The 20775-nt window shown below is 54.1% G+C and overlaps 1 protein-coding gene across 1 annotated transcript in view; it reads left to right on the top strand.

Moving 5' to 3' along the window:
• LOC133362874 (collagen alpha-1(XII) chain-like) overlaps positions 1–20127 on the top strand; it is a gene marked incomplete at its 3' end in the record, with an annotated part of 46161 nt that extends 26034 nt beyond the window's left edge. The window contains 12 exon segments of the mRNA XM_061581816.1: positions 2246–2410; positions 3385–3546; positions 4073–4230; positions 4374–4506; positions 7381–7532; positions 13981–14113; positions 15322–15464; positions 17452–17565; positions 17567–17582; positions 18244–18383; positions 19107–19239; positions 19985–20127. Coding sequence (XP_061437800.1) covers positions 2246–2410; positions 3385–3546; positions 4073–4230; positions 4374–4506; positions 7381–7532; positions 13981–14113; positions 15322–15464; positions 17452–17565; positions 17567–17582; positions 18244–18383; positions 19107–19239; positions 19985–20127 — 1592 coding nt within the window.
• Positions 20128–20775: the final 648 nt, after the last annotated feature.

The raw sequence follows: 20775 nt of genomic DNA, 5'->3' as shown, positions 1-20775 counted from the left end.
GAAGAGAAGAGAGCGGCGTGAAAATCCCCGTCCACGTGTTCTGGGTTTTAAAAAAAATGGCACACTGGTAACTCGTGTGCAATAACTTGCCACACGTGATTTTCTTTTGCGAATTTTTTAACCCACTAGATGGCAGACTTGTCACGTGATCAAACGTGGCGGGGGCACCCTTGCACACCTGCACATGAGAAGAGCGGCGAGCTGTTAGTTCGCTTGTCGTGCTCTGTTCGGGTGGAGAGACGAGTGCGACGCTTATCGAGGAGTAAAACTGCAATATCACAATGATAATAAGAGTAACGTTTAGTCTTTTAAAATATATAATAATTGCGTCGTTGATGCATGTTGCTTTGGACGGAGGCCAGGTGGTGAGCCGGCAGCGGCAGCTACCAACAATTTGCCCAATCTCTGCAGTCCTCTCTCTATTGATGTGGTCTCAGCCAATTGATGAGTGTTTATGCACGGTGACAACTTCATGACACACGGGGGCAAGGTTTCCAGATGGGCGTCGCGGCCGCGATGGGGATACGGGCGCGCTCGCGTCGCCGGGGGCGGGCCTTGGCTGGTCGATGTCGTCCGTGTGGAGGTGGTTGAATTCGGATGAGAGCCGAAGGAGCAGCAGCGAGAGGACTGTTGGAAAGAGCTCTTTCATTTCTGTCGGGGCGCACCCCCGGCGGAAACCCTCGTTGGGACGGGATTTTCCAGAACATGTGGTGCACAGTCCAGACCAAGCCCCCCCCCCCACTCCTCAACGGCCATCTGCTCGTTATTTTCCATCTGTAGATGATTGAAAACATTTTAATTTAGATTGAAATTTGGCCAGAACTAGTTTATATATATAAGTATATACATATTTACGACTTCTTATATTTCTCCTGGACACAAAACAATCCCTTGAGATGGAACAGTCTGCTTTGCAAGGGCTATCCAGGCTGTCAGCTGACAACGTGAGTGTTGAACACGTCACGATCACGAACATCATGCAGACACGTTGAAATCTGCAACTCGTAGCCGATGCACTTATGAATATCACACCCAGGCAGACGCATGTTCACATATGTATGATTAAATGATGCACCCTTTTGGCAGGGTGGCCCAGTGGTAACACTTGTGCCTCACAGCAACAAGCACCTGGGTTGGATTCCCACCTTTCTGTGTGTTGCGTTTGCGTGTTCTCCACCCTCTCCTGCGTGGGTTCCCTCCACAAACTTTCCGGTTTCCACCCGTTGCTTTGAAAGAAAAAAACACAAACCCCTAGAGTGTAACTGGTCCTGGCCAAACATCTCAATGCTGAAAAACGACCGAAAAATGAATCAATCGAGATTGCAAATTTCTAACATTGCCCCCCGACTGTGGTAAACAATATTAAATGTTATACTAATCCTAGAACCTACCCTCGGAGGCAAAGTGTCGTGTGGCCTATCATCATAGCCACTACTGCTAAACAAAACATAAATTTCACACTCCCCAATATATTAACAGGAGGGGGGGAAAAAGTACTCGTAAAATTAATCCCAAATACGGGATTGAGACTCGTAAATGAGTGCTTTGATAAATAAAAACATTATATTACTCTTTACGGAACTGGCACGCACACTTGATTGACGACATTTCTTGCACGAAACCATTCAGGGCACCTGCGGCTATCCATCACAATCCCCACCTTATGAGCAATTAACCCCTGGCCCGAAAACATCTCAACTAATCCCTGCCAATTATCCAATTATGGGAGAGCGGTGGTGTAGGAGTTGAAACACTGCTATGAACGCGACTCCCGAAGTTCATTCCCTGCTCACGGCTAACATCAGTGGCGAGTAATCCACCCGGACCGGTCCTGGGCACCTCCCACTTCATCCAGCCAAAGAGCATCCAAACAGCCCCAATAACCGACACGGAGTAGAGAGGCCTCTATCGAGCAGTGGATAGACGAAGAGGCTATTTTGATTATAATCCAAATATGTCGATATGCCAAATCGCGATGGAATGCGTCCGATCTGAATCTAAGCTGGTTTGAGCCTGGCTATCGCTCGGACGGGCGACGCGGTGGGCACCAGAGGGCGTCGCAGCGATACCCCGTTGTTACACCGTACTTCGGTGCAACGAAGTTTGCAGGTCAAGCGATGCCCAGGAACCCGCACAACCTGGGAAGGCCCTCATCCAGCAGTGGATCGACAGAGGCGGCCCCCCATGGCCACGCCGCGCACGCGGCGCGTGACACGCACGCAATGACCCCCCGTTTCCCCCGCAGGAATGGCCCTGGAGCACGCCCGCCTGCAGAACCTGAAGCCCGAGGCCGGCGCTCGCCCCGGGGTGCCGGCCATCGTGGTTCTCATCACCGACGGGAAGTCCCAGGACGACGTGGCCCAGCCGGCGGCGGAGCTCAAGAGCCGGGGGGTGGAGCTGTTCGCCATCGGTAAGCGGCACCGCATGCCCCCCTCCCCCATCCCCGTTTATCTCTCTGTATTTGTCTACCTGCGTGTGTGTGTACTTGTGCATTGCGCTACGAACCCGGCGGCCCGGAGGTCGATTCTCGCTCGCGGCCAACACCAGCGATGATTGCGTGAACCGGTCCTTGGCCTCAATCGTAGGTTGACTCAGCCTCAAATTAGTACCTGAACCGGTGTGTAAAAATCACCAAGCCACTGCCTTGTGTGCCGTGCCGGCCTTCATAGGTGCTCACTAACAGCACTTGCTTTAGGCTCCACTGTCTTTGTGTGCTTGTGCATTGCACTACAGACCAGGCGACCAAGTTCGATTCCCGGTCATGGTCAACACCAGCGACGATTATCCTAATCAATCATGGGCTTCCCCTAGGTTTACTCAACCTCAAATCAGTATTTGGTGCTTAGAGCACTTGCCCTAAAAAGTATGTTAAGGCTATACGGGGGAGATCCTTGTCTTTGTACTCACGTTTGTCTGTCCGTATGTACCAGTCATCCGTTAACCTATAATGCCTGGGTCTGTCCCGTGGTCTCCTACCAGTGAGCTGTCCACGCTCATAGCCTGGCACAGGGTACTGTGGTGGTGTATTTATCTGAACCGATCCTGAGCCTCCCCAAGATCGACTCGGCCTTAAATGAGTACCTGGTGTGGTGTCTAAACATCGTCACTGGGGAGGACACGAAGGTGGCTGGGCATGGTGCTGGCCCACCCGCTCCTTCGCGTGCCATTCCGGCCTTCGGAGGTGCTACTCGCTGACAGCACTTGCCCTGACAGCACTTGCCCTGACAGCACTTGCCCTGACAGCACTTGCCCTGACAGCACTTGCCCTGACAGCCTGTGTGGGCTACATCGTCGGAGGCGGTGGGTATAACTTCGTCTTTGTGCGCGGGGGGGGGGGGGGGGGGCGCACGGAGCCGCGGGTTGAGCTCGCTCGTCTTGTCGCAGGCGTGAAGAACGCGGACGAGCAGGAGCTGCGGGCGATCGCCTCGAAGCCGGTGGCCACGCACGTCCACCAGGCCTCCGAGTTCACGGGGATGGCGGCCATCGTGGAGGGGCTGACCCGCGTCGTCTGCTCGCGCGCCGACATCCTCTTCACCGCGCTGCGAGGTCCGATCGCTCTCCTCTTCAGGGGTCCTCCCCCTCCTCCTCCCCCTCTGCCATTCTTATACTTCCACTTCTTCCTCTCCTTCCCACTCCCCCCCCCTCACTCCCCCTCCCCCTCACTCCCCCCCCTCCTCCTCCCCCCACTCCTCCTCCTCCTCCCCCCCCTCTTCCTGCGAAGTGTCTTGAGATGCGTTCTCATATACACACAAACACACACATATACACACACATACACACACATACACACATATACACACACACATATAGACACACAATTTATTAATCTCAATTGTAAAGCTGCACACGTTGCCCACGCGTACAGACGTCACCGTTACCGCTGCGTCGGTAAACTTCACGACGTCGCCAGCAATGCAAAGTTGGCATCACCAACCTCCGACCGGTGGTACCAACCCTCTCGCCGCGTGGCAGGGGGCAGAGCTCCCAACCCCGCCAAGCCCCCACCACGTGCCCTCCCCACCCCCCCGCACCGTTAACCCCAGTGACCTCCTAACCTGCGCGCCGTTGGCAGGCGGGGGCGACGGTGGCGTGGCGGTGCTGCCCCCGAGTGGCCTCTCCACGTCGGACGTGACCGCCGGCGGCTTCCGCGTGAACTGGAAGCAATCCGTGGGCCCCGTGTCCGGCTACCGAGTGGTCTACTGGCCGCACGAGGGCGGCCCACAGGAGGAGGTAGGTCCCCGTGGGAGGGTTTGCCACCTTCATCCGCCGTAGGCCCCAAACCCGCACGTGTTTCTCAGTCGTCTTCGGCGCAAGCGAGATAACGTCGGCGCACGACGGTGACGGTGGCTTTTGTTCCGCGACGCCGCCCGCAGGTTCTGGTTGGGGGTTCGGAGAGCTCGGCGCTGCTGCAGAACCTGCAGCCGGAGACGCAGTACCGGCTCCACGTCGTGGCGCTCTCCGTCGGCGGAGCTTCCGGCAACAGCTCGCAGATCACCGAGACCACTGGTGAGCGTCACGCGCCCCGCCTCGCCATCGGTGACCATGCCACGGCACCCCGGCTCTCGTCCGTCCACCGCTATCTCCCCTTCGCTACGGTCAGTGTGGCAGCTCGCGGTCAGGGGCTTACCGTAGCAGCAGCAGCGGCGGCAGCAACAGCGTGGCTCATGACCTCCTCTTCTTTCTCCTCCTAATAATAATGTAACTTTATATAGCGTCATTCATTCTAATCGAATCCCACAACGCTGTACATTAATTTGGTATGGACTGCGGCCGCCATCGTCATCATCGTCGTGCCTATGCACATCAGCAGCAGCAGCAGCGGCAGCAGCAGCAGTGGCGATCAATGTGCACCGACTCTCTATCCCCTTATACCTACTATAATCACCCAGGAATGTCTGTCCTTAACGCTCGTGACGTCACTCCTCATCGAACAGCCCCCCTCATTAATAATCATGAAAAGGTGACATCCTCCAAATGGACACCCCCCCCCCCCCAGTAATAACAATTAGCAGGTGACGTCACTCCACATGGGGGGCCGAGGCGCCTCCTCCCCCCTCCTCGGCGTCGACTCACAACCCTCACTACAAAGGCAGAACCCTCACGTCACGCGATCTCTGCAACGCTGTTGAGACAGAAGTAAAAAGGACGTCATGATGAACAAGGGATTATAACCTTAAAATTAAATAGGTCTGTGTTACCACGCCCTTACAAACTGCACACGAATGGATGCAATGAATATATCACGTCGCGGTCTGATTTTCGCTTGCAAGTTTCAGATTTGCTCCTTGGACGGGCAAAAGGCGAGTTATTAATATAAATTCAACTTGCAAGGCACCACACGGTTTTCCGCCTGCTCTCAAAGAGAGCGAGCAAGAGCCACCAGACATCCCCAAGCTCTGCCGTCCCCTATATATCAAGGTGTTTTCGGCCAATGAATGTGTGTTCGTACGTGGTGGAGGAAACCAGAGCACCCTGAGAAGGCCACGTTGATACAACCTTTCACCTTTGCAGAGAGAGGCACAACTTTAAAACGGTATTTCTCTTGGAAGCATAGCGCGCCAGAAAATGTTTATTTGGAGTAAACCAAAAACGCGGTGAAGATAACAACGACAAGGACGATTTATCGCCGATTGAATTCAATATCGCAATCTCATAATCACGGGTCTGTCCATCTGCAGAGTACGCCCTGAAAAAGGCGTACCAGTTAAGTGTAAAACCAATTTTTTTTTTACGAGCGTTTGCAAAAGGAAGAAAAAAAAATGTAACGGGGAGAGAGAGAAACAAAGCAGCAGATTGGTAGAGCCGGCCGGCGCTGTTTAGAATTAGAGCGCAAAGAATGCGCAAAAGGTCAATGGCTGAAGCAAAGCAGAGTCGGCGCGTGCGCACGTATCGCGATAGAGCGCGAACGCAGCGGCGGTGCCGGGTCGGGGTGCCGGCGACGTCGCGGAGTCCGCCGTGAGCGCTCGCACCGCTCCCATGGGCGCCACTCCACCCCCCTCACCCCCCGGGGCTCCCCGGCCGTGCGGCTCTCCCTGTCGCGCCTTGCGGCCGCGGAGAGATCCGCTGGGAATGCCGCAGTCGCTGCTGCTGCTGCTGCTCCCATTGCTGCTGCTGCTGTTTCTGCTCCTGCTGCGCCTGTTGCTGCTGTTGTTTCTACTCCTGCTGCTGTTTCTACTCCTGCTGCTACTCTTGCTGCACCTGCTGCTGTTTCTGCTCCTGTTGTTGTTTCTCCTCCTGCTGCTGCTGCTACTCCTGCTGCTGTGTTGCTGCTGCTCTTGCTGCTGTGCTGCTGCAGATGAACAGTTGGCCGTGAAGTTAATTCACGGGGTGGGGGTGGTGGTGAGAGATGTGATGGTCGGTGACACGAGTGAGTGAGTGAGTGAGCGCGCTGCGCCACGAACCCGGCGACCCGAGTTCGATTCCCGCTCACGGCCACCACCACCAGTGACAGTTATCTGATCTGGGCCTGCACCTCCCCCGTGTCGACTCGCCCTCAAATGAGTACCTGATGCTGTGTGTAGTAAACACCGCTACTAGGGAGACAAAGGTGGCCGGGCGTGGTGCTGGCCACCCACCCCCTCTCGTGCCCTTCCGGCCTTCGTAGTTGTTCACGGTGACCGTTTGTCATCTCACAGTGAATGTCTCATTGTTGAGGATTTTTTTCAGATGTTTAATTTCATTTAGTTTCCAGCCCCCACCCGCCTCACCCCCCCCCCCCCATGTCTTTTACAATCCACAAGCACTTGCTTTGTTGTTGAGAACCGCGGCGCGTTTGTGCGTGGAGAGCGACGGGGAATTCCATTTGGCACAGCGGATTTGTATCTCCAGCGAAGGCTCGGCATCTCCCTTCACCGACTGCAGAGCCCGTGCTGTGCATCCTCGCCATGAGTCAGTGTCTATCCGCTGCTGGAGCAAGGCCGTTGCTTCCGTGCGTCTCTCGCCCCCGGCGCGGGAGCTGACCCCCGTGGCTCCGTCTCCTAGCGACGTGTCCTGTCCCAGGGCGCCACGGTGGCTCGGAAATGTTAACTGCCTCGCCTGGTATGCAGGAGGTCGTGGGTTCGATCCTGACCCTGAAGCCATGCGCATTGTCCTAGCCGTCACGTGGATTTTTTCCTCCGGGTCCTCCGCTTTTTCCCCTCCACATTTAGAATCAACAACGTGCGTCGAGAGTTATTTAGCCGCTGCAAATGTCCACACGGTGATGAGCCACTTCGTTGTGATATCCAGGTCGCTACTGAAAAAGAGCTATACATTAGCTCAGCGGGTCTTACCTGCTAAAATAAATATATTGTTGAGTTCAGTAAGAGTTTAGTTGAGTATCTCTGACCTGTGTTTGTTCCCCCCTTCCCCTGTGCCCCACCTCCCACGTGCGTGTGGCAGCGTCCCTGGGCTCATCCATTCCCGAGCTGCGTGTGCACGACGTGACGGCGAGCAGCATGCGCGTGCAGTGGGAGGAGGCCGAGGGCGCCACGGGCTACACGCTCACCTACGCCCCCGTCGGCAGCGGCGAGGACGAGGACGGCGACAAGGAGGTGCGTCCGTCTGTCACTCGCGTCTGCCCGGATAAAAGGCCGGATTTTTCGTCTTCCCCGTCTGCCCGCTCGCGCGCTCTCTCTTTCTCTCTCTCTCTGTCATTCTGGGAGGGCATCGCAGCATCCGAAGACTAAAGATTCCTCTCCGTTCTATGTCGGTGTTCTTCGCACATTATTTAGAGGGGGGGGGAGGTGATGACCGCTTGTGTTGCGATCGAAACGTCGTGATATTTGTATTATTTTTTATAAACTTTATTTTCATTATTATAATTTTATTGTTATTATTTATTTATTTTCTACCTACGTGACTTTACTGGAAGAACCATAGCATATGAATTCCTGTAGTTTTAAGTCAAAATGTAAGACATCATCAGTGAGAGGGCCGCCACACCGCCCGCAATGGGCGTTTTCACCTTTTGTTGTACTGCCGGGGGCCGCACTGAAGCCCACCAGGGGCCGCTAGTGGCACGCGGGCCTTGCAATGACGAACACTGCTCTCTGTGCTACGAAGAAGGGCCGTTGCGTAAAACGTCACAAAAACTGATCCCATTATTTACTTCATTATTATTATTATTTCATTAGGCCGTGTTGTTGATGAGGGTTGATGAGTTTGTTTTAGTTTTCAATTCAAAAGGAAAGAAATATGTAACGATGGGTGACGTTTCAGGGGCAGTGGCCCTTGTCCACAGCACGTAGACGGAGGCGCCAGGGAGATGGAGCGGATTAGCGTTGAGCGCTGTGCACGGCACTGCTCTCACCATGTGGGGTAGAGGGGTAGGGGTCGGGGGGCCCCAGGGGCCTGAAGCACGGACACAAATCACGAGCGAGGCTCCGCGGCCGCCACCACCGCTGTGTGCCAACTCGTTGTGCAATACCAGGACGCCCGGGCATCGTGCCTCCCGCTAAATCATCCTCTCTTCACTCGATCTTATGAGATGGTGCCCAATGAGCACGATAGAAGCCTGGCGACTGCGCGATGCTTTTTCACAAGTTGACAAAGGGATGGCAGTACAATGGACTCTTGAATCGTGTCTGTGCTGAACTTGGAGCATTACCCCCCCCCCCCACCTCCGTCCTACTTGTGGTGGCTTCTTGTCCGGTTTCTCCGGTTTCCTGCCAACGCAAAGCCAAGTCGTCACCAATGGGATTGGCCAAACATCATCCCCAATGTAGCAGGACCCTCCCAATGAGATGGCCTCGAGACTCCGCGAGGCCCTGCTGAGGGAATTACGAAGCGAGCGTTGTGTGTGTGGGGGGGGGTGGTGGAGTGGGGGGGGGGACCCAGGAGACCGTGCGAGCCGTCTGCGTCTCATTACAGCGGCCATTGTTGGCACTGTGGCCCGGACGGGGGCCACACATGTGGCGAGTTCTCGTGTGGCCACGCTCGGATCGTCGATTCGCAACGGCACCGATGAAAAATCACAAAATAAAGAACGTAGACGAACAATTTTTTTTTCTGGCAGTAATGAAAATGAATGGAACTTAAAAAAATAAAATCAACTATCTCTGGTTTGGCAAGTCTCCTGTCAGGGTGCGTGAGCGGCGACGTTATCTTTCGGCTTCTCTCGTGGAAAGCGGAGCCTGGGAAAAGTTTGCCCTTCGTAGGTAGTGCTGTTGATGAAACCGTCGAGTTTAGTTGGTATTAGGCCAAACCCGGACGGGTTTTTGATTTCTCAGTCCTACCGGGCGAGGGAGATAACATTTCTGCACGACGGTGAACTTTGTGTTCGGCAACGCCGCCAGCAGGTTCTGGCTGGGGGGGGGGGGTGGGGTTCCGAGGGCTCGGCGCTGCTCCAAGATTCTGCACCCCACATGTCCTATACATGGTGGCCAGAGGCAAGACTTTTGCGGCAGTGACCAATGGTGACGATACTGTGCCGATGAGTCCTATTAAGGACGAAACCGGTCCACGGTTTGTCTATCCACTGCGTCACTGCAGCTGCTGTCAGTTTGCCTGAAGACGAACGGACCACAATGCACTTCTTCAGGAAATGCTGATGGGGCTTTTTGTGTACTGTGTTATGCAGTTTTGTGACTTGTGTAAAACTTGCAGTCTGGGGTTTGAAGTTAGTTATTGTCAAGTTCACTGTGTGGCAGCTGTCACTGAGCTATGCAGCTCTTTTTCAGCAGCGACCTGGCCACAAATGATAGGTGGCTCGTCATCAAATTGGACATTTACAGCAGCCAATACAATCTACGATATAATCGACCAAAAGCAGATTGTCAATGAAGTTAGGATTTACGAACGTCTCCGCAAAATGAGAACCCGGTGCAAGGAGGGGGGCACGTGCAGCGTGGAGATGGAGCGCTGAAATCAGCTGTTTGCGCTGATAATCACCAGAAGCGTGAGCGATGGCGACATCTGGTGGCGTAGGCCGTCGTCCAGCAGTGCGACTGATCGCGGACGATAATGAGAGATGTGGATGGTGAGGTTGTTTTTAATTATTGTGCATTTATTTTTTCCTACGATTTTTTTTTTGTAAATTGCATTTTTTTTTTATAATTGTGCTTTTTTTTTTTCTACGAGAGCTGGGAGTATTCTTGCGAAGGAAATATAATCCGACAGTTGGACGCAAGGGGCAAGAAATCCGCGCTTTACTTTCGACGCAAGGACATTCCCCCAATAAAGTAAAATTGCCCACTGTTTATTTTTTTTGTGTCAATCTACTCAACTCGATGGCGCCGTATCCCTGGAAGGCCCCAGTGGACCCGTTCGCTGGCGTGCCGACCCACACTATTCCCCTGCTGCCTGCAATCACGCAATTCAATTAACGGGAGATTATATTTTAACATAGAAATATTTTTTTTAAGAAACGTGGTCACTCAGCCACGTCTACCCCCCCCCCCCTCTTCCTTCCTGGGTGGTTCCATCACGCGAGTTTTGAAGCTTTACTAGGACAGAGGAAAACACGACGGGCTTGCGCACAATAGTGTCGGACAGACGCACGGCGTGGGCGCGCGGATGCTTCAGTCACGGTTGGTTCAGGCGGAGAGAGTCGCCCCTGCCTTTTGTGAACGTGACGAAAGTGCACTCCGTTCATCGCTTATTGCGCTTTGTTTACCCAGGAGAGCTTCACCGGAGGGCCCTGTCCAGGCTTTTTGCAGGAGGGTAACGATGTTGCTACGTGCCCGTGTGTAATCACAATTGAGTAAGTTATTTGGCCAACATCGGTTATTACGTAATGTTCTGTTTTTGCAATGGGAGAAAAGTGGAGAACTCAGAGGTTTTCTATGCAAAACGGGGGGAGAAATGTACAAACTTCACACCCGAGTCGGGAATCGAACCCAGGCCCCTTCTTGCTGTGAGACGCAATGGTTACCACTGCATCCAACCGAGTTGAACCCTCGACTGGAATGGATTCGATCTCTGCTGACTGCACACCGATGCTGTGCGGATAGTCCCCGCGTATTCCCGTGAAGGGAGCATAACCGGCGCCACTGCCCTTTAACCTTTTGCACAGGTGGTATGGACACCGCACACCAAGCGACTCCTGGTGCCACCAGATGGATTCCCACACTAAAACGGGCAGCTTTGGTGTCTTCTCTGTTGTTGCCCAAACGCCACGCGAGGAGCACAAACAAACTTGAGTCGTAGGACCCTTTCAGGAAGGCCCTGCGTTGGGAAGACAAAGGCAGCCGGGCATGACGCTGGCCATCCACGCCCTCGCGCATGGTGCCGGCCTTAATAGGTGCTCGCTAACAGCAACTTGCTCCTACGGTCTGCTAACGGCAATATGGGTGATATCATTCGACGTCTGATGTGTGTGTGTGTACAGACAACAAAGCTCCATTTTCCCAGAACTGGATTAAACGCACATGTTTAAAAAATAATAATAATTTAGAGAGTGGGACAAAGCCCAGCGAAGCATCTGCGTTTGACATTGGGATGCGGCAGCTCTCCTCTGGCTGCCACTCGGAGGCAGGGCCTCGCTTCGCAGCTGCTAATTACGCTCGCTGGAGCCTGCCGCGGGACGAGCCGCCTGCACTGCGGGGGGTCGTGGCCTCTCTCACACGCACCGAGACGAAGATCCCACCCTCGCGCAGCCTCGAACACACTTGTTGGGGGCACGTGCCCGTTAGCAAACGCCCTGCTGCTAGAGGCCGGCACTGCGTACCGGTGGGGGTCGTGGGGCCAAACACCACGTCTGGCCAACTTTGTCCTCCACAGTCTCGATGATTACGCACAGTCACCAGATACTAGATTTTGAGGCTGAGTCGACCTAGGGGAGGCCCGGGAACGGTTCAAATAACCGGCACTTTGTCGTGAGCGAGAATGGAACTCGGGTCGCTGGGTAGATAACCGCATTACCATTGCTCCCCTTTACATACAAGTACGACACAAGACAGATATCCTCCGTCTCACCTAAATAGGCTGTAGGGGCAAGTGCTGTTAGCGAGCTGCAGTTATGAAGATGGGCACGGCACACGTGGGGGTGGGTGGCCAGCATATACAATTACAAAGACAAAGCTCCCCACTATAGCCTTAACAGACTCTTGGTGAAAGTGCTGTTAGTGAGCAGCACCCACGAAGGCCGGCACAGCACACGAGGTGGGGTGGATGGCCGCGATTGGCTGTGTACGGTGCGAGAGAAGTTCAACATACATACATGCCACGTGTGCGCACACACTCTCTCTCAACCCAGTGCTCTCATTTCTCCACTCGCTCGCGTGTCGGTGTGCGTCTCACGGGGGTTTCCTTCTCGGCGGCGGGAAACGTGCGCTCAGCGCGTGCTCATTCACGAGCAATTATCTCCACCGTCAATTTTAATGAAGGGAAATGAAAAGGATTCCCTACAGGTCCCGCCCGCCGCGGAGAAGGAGCGACGAGATGAGCTCATGCGCGGAACCCCAATTGATTGTGGCATAGCAGGGCCCTCGAGAGATGGCAGTGACGTGGGGAGGCCTCCATCCATCTGTGGATAGATGATGGCTGATGATGGCTGATGGAGATGGGATTACCAGATAAATCAATGGAGCAGTTGAATTCGTGCAACCAAAAAAAGAGGCTTTGGCGGAACCACCGTGCGGAGATGGAGCGATTGGATCTGCTGTGCGGGGATGGAGCGATAGGATCCGCTGCGCACACCGGAGGCAGAGGGATTGGGCGCATTGGAAGATCGTGAGAGACGGCTTGTGAGAGACATCCATTCAGCAGCAGATACATCATGGCCGATGACGCCAATGAAACATTTTCGGTCACCCGCCTCAAAACATTGCGTTGTCATCTTCTATTGCGCTGTGATTGACGCTGCGCTGTGTGATTGACGCTGCTAAACGGGCGCCCCATCACTCACCGTGAGCCCATCGCCACCGTCGTCGTTAGGACCGTCATCGTGAATGCCGCCCTTTCGCAGAAATTAATAAAACGTTCGGGTCCCGCTCCTGGTTAAAGTGGTCGCTGATACACCGCAGAAACGCCGTTATTCCATCAAACGTTGATGTGCCGTACGCTTCGTGTTTGTCGGCAGGCCCCGAGGCCCTGGTGGAAAAATCCAGAATTCCTCCGTCGGGCGAAGCGTGCGGTTGTATGGAGATGGCACGAATAATGGATTACAGTCGACTCTGTAGACACCTGCTAAGACCGACCGTGAGATGATGGCGGCCGCGGCTTGGGAAGGCCCTAATCCAGCAGCGGATAGATGGTGGCTGATGATGGATGAGCGATTCGAGGTGTAGACGTAGAACGCGTTGGACTGATGAAGTGAAGGAAGATGTTGGATGTGGGGGGGGGGGGGGGTCTAGGAGTATTTAAGGAGGGGGGGGTAAATTGGTGAGATTGGTGCAGCAATTGAGGAGGGACTTCATTCAGAGCCATAATCAATCAATCAACGTCTTTCTTGCTATAGCACTGTTTCGTGTAAAATATGCAATTCAAAGTGCTGTACAGGTAAAATAAAACATTATTAAAAGACTAAACCGCAAGAACAATAAAAGCTATTTCCATTCAAAGCTAAATTACATTATAATGAATTGCTAGTGAAGGCACATAAAAGAATAACACAAAAGTATCTTAAGTAAAAGCACGTTTTAAAAGTTAAGTTTTTAGAATAAACTTAAACACTGCTTAATGATTGTGAAGCCCTAAGATCCCCAGGCAGGCTGCTCCACAGGCGAGGACACTGAAGGTCGTCTTCTCCGTCAGTTTTGGTCCCGGCCCTTGGGACGACTTAACGACTGGAGCCAGAGCGTCTGAGGGATCTTGTTGGTTCATATCTTAAACGCATCGAAGACATGTTTGTTGGTGCCAAACCATTCAACGATTTAAAAACCAATGAAATAATTTTAAAATCGGTGTTACGTGGGTGCTCGGAGCCATCGTCGAAGCCGTGACCCACAGGTCGACGTCGAAAAACTGAATTTCTATTCCCAATCTGCTCTCACCTGACTGGTGGTCTTACCCATCACCCCGTCGCTGTATCCTCCTGCCCCTCTCGCCATCCCAACGCAGGAGAAGCTGGGCCCGGAGGTGACGGACTTCCTGCTGGACGGGCTGGAGGCATCGACGGAGTACGTGGTCACGCTGTACGCCATGTACGACGACGACGAGATCGGCGAGCCGCTCACTGTGCAGGAGACCACTCGTGCGTAGAGACCGCACCGCACGACACGCAACGCACGCACCGCACGCACCGCACACACCGCACACACTGCACAAACCACGCACACACCACGCACACACCGCACACACCACGCACACACCGCACACACCGCACACACCACGCACACACCACGCACACACCGCACACACCGCCCACACCGCACAAACCACACACACCACACACACCACACACACACACCACGCACACACCACACACACACCGCACACACCGCACAAACCACACACACACCACGCACACACCGCACACACCGCACACACCACACAAACTGCACGACACACATACTGCACACACCACACACATCGCACACACCACACGGACAGCACACCCTGCATATACTACACACACCCACACGCTCCACAACACACACGCACCGCACTGCACATACTATATACACCACACGCACCACACCGCATCACACACGTCACACGCTCCACACGGACTGCACACAGCACACGCCACTCGGACCGCACGCAGCACATATACCGAACAGCCCGGGACAGACCAGCAACACTGATTTCATAATCATAATTATAATGAGAAGATTACATGCATCATAATCATTCTTTTTACGCCCTTAGAGGATGCTGCCATCACGTAACGGTCAGCAGACTGCACTCGCAGTCCAGAGGCAGCCGGTTCTATCTGATCTCCCTGGGCGAGATGTTAACTACCTCGCCTGGAGTGCAGGAGGTCGTGGGTTTGATCCTGAACCACGATGCCTGTTGTATACTTGGAGTTTGCATGTCTCTCTCCCCGTGGTTGTGTGGATTTTCCTTCAGGGTCCTCCCGGTTTTTCCCTCCATTTAGAATCGGCGTGCATTGAAAGTATTCGGCTGCTATGAATTTCCACGCGATAAGCCACTTCGTTGAGCTATTATTTCTGATAGCCAGGTCGATTGGGAAAAAAAGCTCTATAGCTCAGTGGGACCTTGCCTGGTAAAATAAAAATTGTAAAAAAATCAGTTAAAATCTTAAGATTTCTTGACCGGTGGCCACACAGTGAACTTGATAAATAACTAACTTCCAACCCCCGAATTTCTTAAATAGCCCACCCCCGCGCGGCCGGTGCCTCTGCTCGGGCCGGCATTCCAAACGGGTTCACCGCAGTCAGTCGGGGCCGGTGACACAGCGGCACAGCGTGAGCCGGTGGTGATGCCGTGTCACCGCAGTGCCGCTGCACTCTCCGGTCGGGGGCGTGCGGATCTCGGAGGTGACGCACAACAGCATGCGCGTGGCCTGGGACGCGCCGTCGACCCGCGTCAAGAAGTACCGCATGCTGTACGAGCGGGAGGACGGCACTGGCGCCATCGAGGTACCGGCAGCGTCCGGCCTCCCGCTGTGGTGCACGGGGTGGCTCCAGTGAGCGGGGCGGTCCGATGCGCCGCAGTCAGTACCGCTCGACGTTGTTAAACAATATTCTTAGGTTTTTTCGGTAAAGTCACGTAGGTAAGAAATTAAAATTAATAAAAGTAAAATAAAAATAAAACACAAGCTTCCATCTTCAGGTGGAGCCGTCACTTCATTGATAGCTGTATACAGCTATCGTGCTGAAGACGGAAGCTTGTGTTGCCTCCGAAACGTCGTGATTTTTATTTTATTTTTATTTTACTTTTATTAATTACATTTTTTTACTTACGTGACTTTACCGAAAAAAACCTAAGCATATGAATCCTTGCAGTCACGAAAGCTTCAAATCTAGCATTAGTTACTAAACAACTTTAGCGGTAATTGGTTCTTTACCTTTCTATCTGGCAACAAAACTGACACCTTCTTGCAAGGAGTCATGTTTGCATAGACCGCAATACCTGCAGTCATAAATACAAACAAAAGACATAACTCTGATAATGTGCACTGTCCTTGAAGTTGATTGGTCCACACCCGAGACAGCTTTCCTTCGAGCCTAGTCTCATATGGGTTGGACCAGATGACGCCAAAAGGCGCACAACTCAAGGACAATGCACCATCAGAGTATGAGAGCTCGGGGCACGATTCACTGTCTTTGGCAAATGAGGTCCCCATAGTGTAGATGCTTGCCCCGAGCTCTCATACTCTGATGGTGCATTGTCCTTGAGTTGTGCGCCTTTTGGCGTCATCTGGTCCAACCCATATGAGACTAGGCTCGAAGGAAAGCTGTCTCGGGTGTGGACCAATCAACTTCAAGGACAGTGCACATTATCAGAGTTATGTCTTTTGTTTGTATTTATGACTGCAGGTATTGCGGTCTATGCAAACATGACTCCTTGCAAAAAGGTGTCAGTTTTGTTGCCAGATAGAAGGGTAAAGAACCAATTATCATATTTTTACTGGCAAATGAGGTCCCCATAGTGTAGAAACTTTAGCGGTAGCGATTTGTATATACACTGAAGAAAAACTCACTATGTTGGTCAATGACACTGTGTGTGTGGGGCCTTAATAGGACGTTTCGGGCAATGGCCCTCCTTCGTAGCACGTGTAGGCAGACTCGTACATTTATGTGCTATGAAGAATGTCATCTTTGCCGGGAATTTCACCTTTGTTTTTGACGAGCGTGTTGAGTTGTTGTTGTTGGCTGTGCTTGTGCACCACTGCCAACGTAGCCGCAGCCATCACCAACATAAATTGTAAGATGTTGTTAATACGGCTAATCCGAATTAATTACTTGTTAGCGAGATGTTAACTACCTCGCCTGGTTTACAGGAGGTCGTGGGTTTGATGCCCCCACTGTATATTTGGAGTTTGCATGTCTCTGTCTTCCTGTGGTCGCGTGGATTTGTCGTCGCTTCTTCCAGTTTATCGCTCCACATTCAGAAACATGCGTTTGGAGTATTTGGCTGCTAAAAAATTCCAAACGGTGATAAGCCACTTCATTGAGCTATCATTTGTGGCGAGGTCGCTTCTGCAAAAGAGCTATATAGCTCAGTGGGACTTACCTGGTTAAATAACAATTGTAGTTTTGTATTTTACACGGTTATCTCACGATTCACTGTCTTTGGCCATATTAAGACATTGGCACCGCCAAAGCGATACCACCACGACCACCACCTCAGGTGTCTCCTGTGGGGCCCGAGGTGACCCAGCCACCTGGCCTGCGGGCGGGCGCTAAACGCTAAGCCCTCCCGCTTATCAGAGGCGACGATCGCTGCTGTAGGTATCCGTGGGTGAAGCCCTGTCAACTTGGCAAATTTGGACCACCAGCAATGTGATGGCTCACGGGATCTTCAACGGTAACCAGGGCGGCCTGCGAGGCCCGACCGTGTGGGTCGGGAAATTCGCGGAGCGCCGTTGGCATGGTGTGCACCGTGCGTTACGTTGTGGCGCAGGAGGACATCCGGGCCAATGTGACGTCGGCCGTGCTCAAGGGGCTCAAGTCGAACACCGCCTACCTCGTCACCGTCTTCTCCGTGTCCGAGGACGGCCAGTCGGAGCCGCTGAGCGGGCCGCGGCACGACACGTACGCCATAACGGCCCTGCCACCGCCACCACCAATGCCACCACCACCACCAATGCCGCCACTACCGCCGCCACTTCCACCACTACCGCCACTACCACCACCGCCATCACCACCAACGCCGCTACCACCACCACTTTCCTTATCAGCCTCCGTCTATCTTTGTGCTGCTCACTTTGTGCAGCATTGCAGCCGGTATTTCATCTTGAATTAAGCAACTGTCCGCTGGCCGGGTGGCCCTGGAAAAGAAGCTGCACAACTCTGTTCATATCCACAACCATGGTCTTGGCGGCTGCACTGCCTCTCTTTCCCCTTTCACCTTGTCCCGTCCACTATGTCCTCCTGTCGTCATCTCCCACACTTTATCTCTCCGTCCCTATCTCGACGTCTCCTTCACCCTGTGCATTCATGTGCGTCCACTAAATCCGTCCACCATCCATGCATCCATCTGCCCATCCACCATCTTCTCCTCTTGCGCCTTGTTTTTCCACACGTCAAGCCTACCACCCATCCACGCGTCGTCCGTGCCTCCTGCCACCAACCTCCCCGCCACCTCTGCTCCTCGCTCTCCATTCCCCGCTCCTCGCTCCCTGCTCCCCCGCTCCACGCTCCCCGCTCCCCCCACTAACGCTCTCCACTCCCCGTACCCCGTTGCCTCCGCCAGTGAAGAACCCGACTCCGCAGTCCCTGCGCTTCTCCGACGTGGGAGAGAAGAGCGTTCGCGTCTCCTGGGACGCGGCGGCGCCCGACGTCACCATGTACCGCGTTCGCTTCACCGCGTCGCCCTCGGACCGCACCCAGGAGGTGAGTGGTGCCGGGGTCACGGACAAACAAAACAATTAGAGAATTTATCCTCCCTGCCCGCACACCCCCAAATCCTTCGCCACGAAACGCCACACGACCCCAACAGACTTGGGACGCGGCGCCCGACGTGCCCCCGGCTCGCGGAGCGAAACATCGGGCTGCGACAGTTGCGCAACCCGCTTGGGGAAGCCTTTGTCCAGCAGCGGATAGATCAGGGCTGGGGCTGCTGCTGATGATGATGATGTGAGGTGCGTGCGGCGGCAGCTGCGATCGGAGGGAGCGGTAGTGTAGCTTTTCGCGTGCCACACCATGAACCCAGTGACACGAGTTCGATTTTTGCTCGCGGACGACGACGCCAGTGACGATTATCTGAACCGGTCCTGGGCGCCGTCCCTTCGGTCGACTCACACAAGGTTGGCACGTGGGAAATAGCAGCAGATGAAGAAGATCGCCTCCCCTAGGTCGACTCGGCCTCAAATAAGTACCCGGTGCGATGAGTAAGCACCGCCGCTGGGAAGACACCGGCGGCTGGGGAGTGGGGTACCGACCGCCGTGCCAGCCGTGACAGGCACCGCTCGCTCACAGCACTCGTCGCTAAATTTCGATTAAAGCTTTCGTGACTTCAGGGATTCATCTTCTTGATCCTTTCTTACGTGACTTTACCGAAAGAACCAAGAAGACGGCGGGGTGTGGGTAATGATTTTTGTCTTTTTTCACGGTCAGCTGGTGCTGGGTGGGGACCAGACGTCGGTGCTGCTGGAGAAGCTGCTGCCCAGACGCCGTACGAGGTCACCGTGCGGCGGTGCCCGCCGACCGAGGCAGAAAGCAGTTCCCCTGTCGGGGCGCGTCACCACCGGTAACGAGACCCGCCCCCCCCCCCCCCCCCCGTCCGCATTCCCCACCTTTCGTCGTCGCAGAAAGACCGGAGAAACAGAAAACTTGGGGGCGGGAATTGTTGACCAACCGTGTTGTCGCGTTTGTCCCTCGCAGGAGACAAGTCGTCTGTGCTCACATACACGTCCGCTCCCTCCGCGTTCCAGGTAAGAAGAACCCTCGCCACCCCCCCCTGCCCCACCCTCCCTCCCCCGTCATCGTAATCAGATGGCACGCTCCAGTCCCAAATGGAGATGGTCAAAAGCCTCAACTGTTCGTGCGGGATTTGCTTGGGGGGTGAATATCATCTTCGGGTGGTTTTTTGCCACTCGTTCCCTGCAGCCGATTCGCTCTGAAGGCTCATTATCGCCTGGGATCTCGGATGCTCAGCATGATTTTTTAAGCCTGGCTAGCTCTCTGATGGGAGACTGTCTGGGAACAGACAAGGTGGATGTGGGCTTGAAGGAAATGAGTGGCTGAGATTTGGTAATATAGCAATGCATTATCAGACTCGTTCCGATAAGCCAGTTGTGGAAATTCCACATTTCTGTGTGTGCTGGGTGGGGGGTGTTAAGGGAAATGATCAAGGTCACACAGGAGGACTGTAGAGAGCAGGGCAGGGTGTCCTTGATTGTCACAAGAGTGACCCTGGCTGGATCTCCACCGACACCCACCCCTTCCCCCAATCCTCCCCCCCCCCTCACCCCCCCCCCCCCCCCCGTGGGCAGGTGGGCCCCAGGGGCCCCGGAACATGGTGTTCTCGGACGAGACGACGATGAGCATTGAGGTGACGTGGGAGCCGGCGGAGGGCCCCGTCACCTCCTACCGCGTCACGTACGAGCCCACGCGGCGCACGCAGCGCGAGGAGATGGTGAGCGCTCCACCGGCAATCTCGCTCGCTCGCCCGCCGCCTGGTGATGTCATCATCGACATCACCAGCAGCCGCCACTGTCTCTCGCCAGCAGTGATAATTATGATGATGATTTCCCTTTGTTTAAACGTTCAAACGTAGTTCCAGAATGACCAGGCATTATCCTTCTCTTGCTTCATGAATGCATTTCCACGCCATGTCGGTCGTTTTTTAACCATCCTTCACCACCCTGGTCAGTGCCGGTTGACGAAGGCGTCCCCAGGTCTCCGGGTTCACAACGCAGCGCGCTAACCACTGTGCCACCACTCCAGCCACCTTTAAATCTCGGGACCTTAAACTGCGTGACACTGCTGCTACTGCAGTGCTTAGCACACTACACTCTCACCTTGTTTACCTGAGATCAACCAGGGGGCAACCGGCCACGGCAGACATCAGAGGCGTGCGATATCTGAAAGCGGTCCTGGCTAATCCCCTTAACAAACACATCGTGGCGAAGTATGGTCAAACAGCCTCCACGACCGACATGATTACACGTAGGGGTGGCGGGGGGGGGGGTCCATCATCCAGCAGTGGGTAGATCATGGCTCCTCTGAGTGCTGGCGAGCGATTATGTTTTTCCTGCCATGATATTTCCCCACTCGTACAGCC

The sequence above is a fragment of the Lethenteron reissneri genome, unplaced genomic scaffold (genome assembly GCF_015708825.2).
Source record: "Lethenteron reissneri isolate LAM-NWPU_2019-01 unplaced genomic scaffold, ASM1570882v1 scaffold_1632, whole genome shotgun sequence".
Classification (NCBI taxonomy): domain Eukaryota; kingdom Metazoa; phylum Chordata; class Hyperoartia; order Petromyzontiformes; family Petromyzontidae; genus Lethenteron; species Lethenteron reissneri.
Note: the sequence above shows the minus strand (reverse complement) of the source record. Positions and strands in the feature narration are given on the sequence as shown.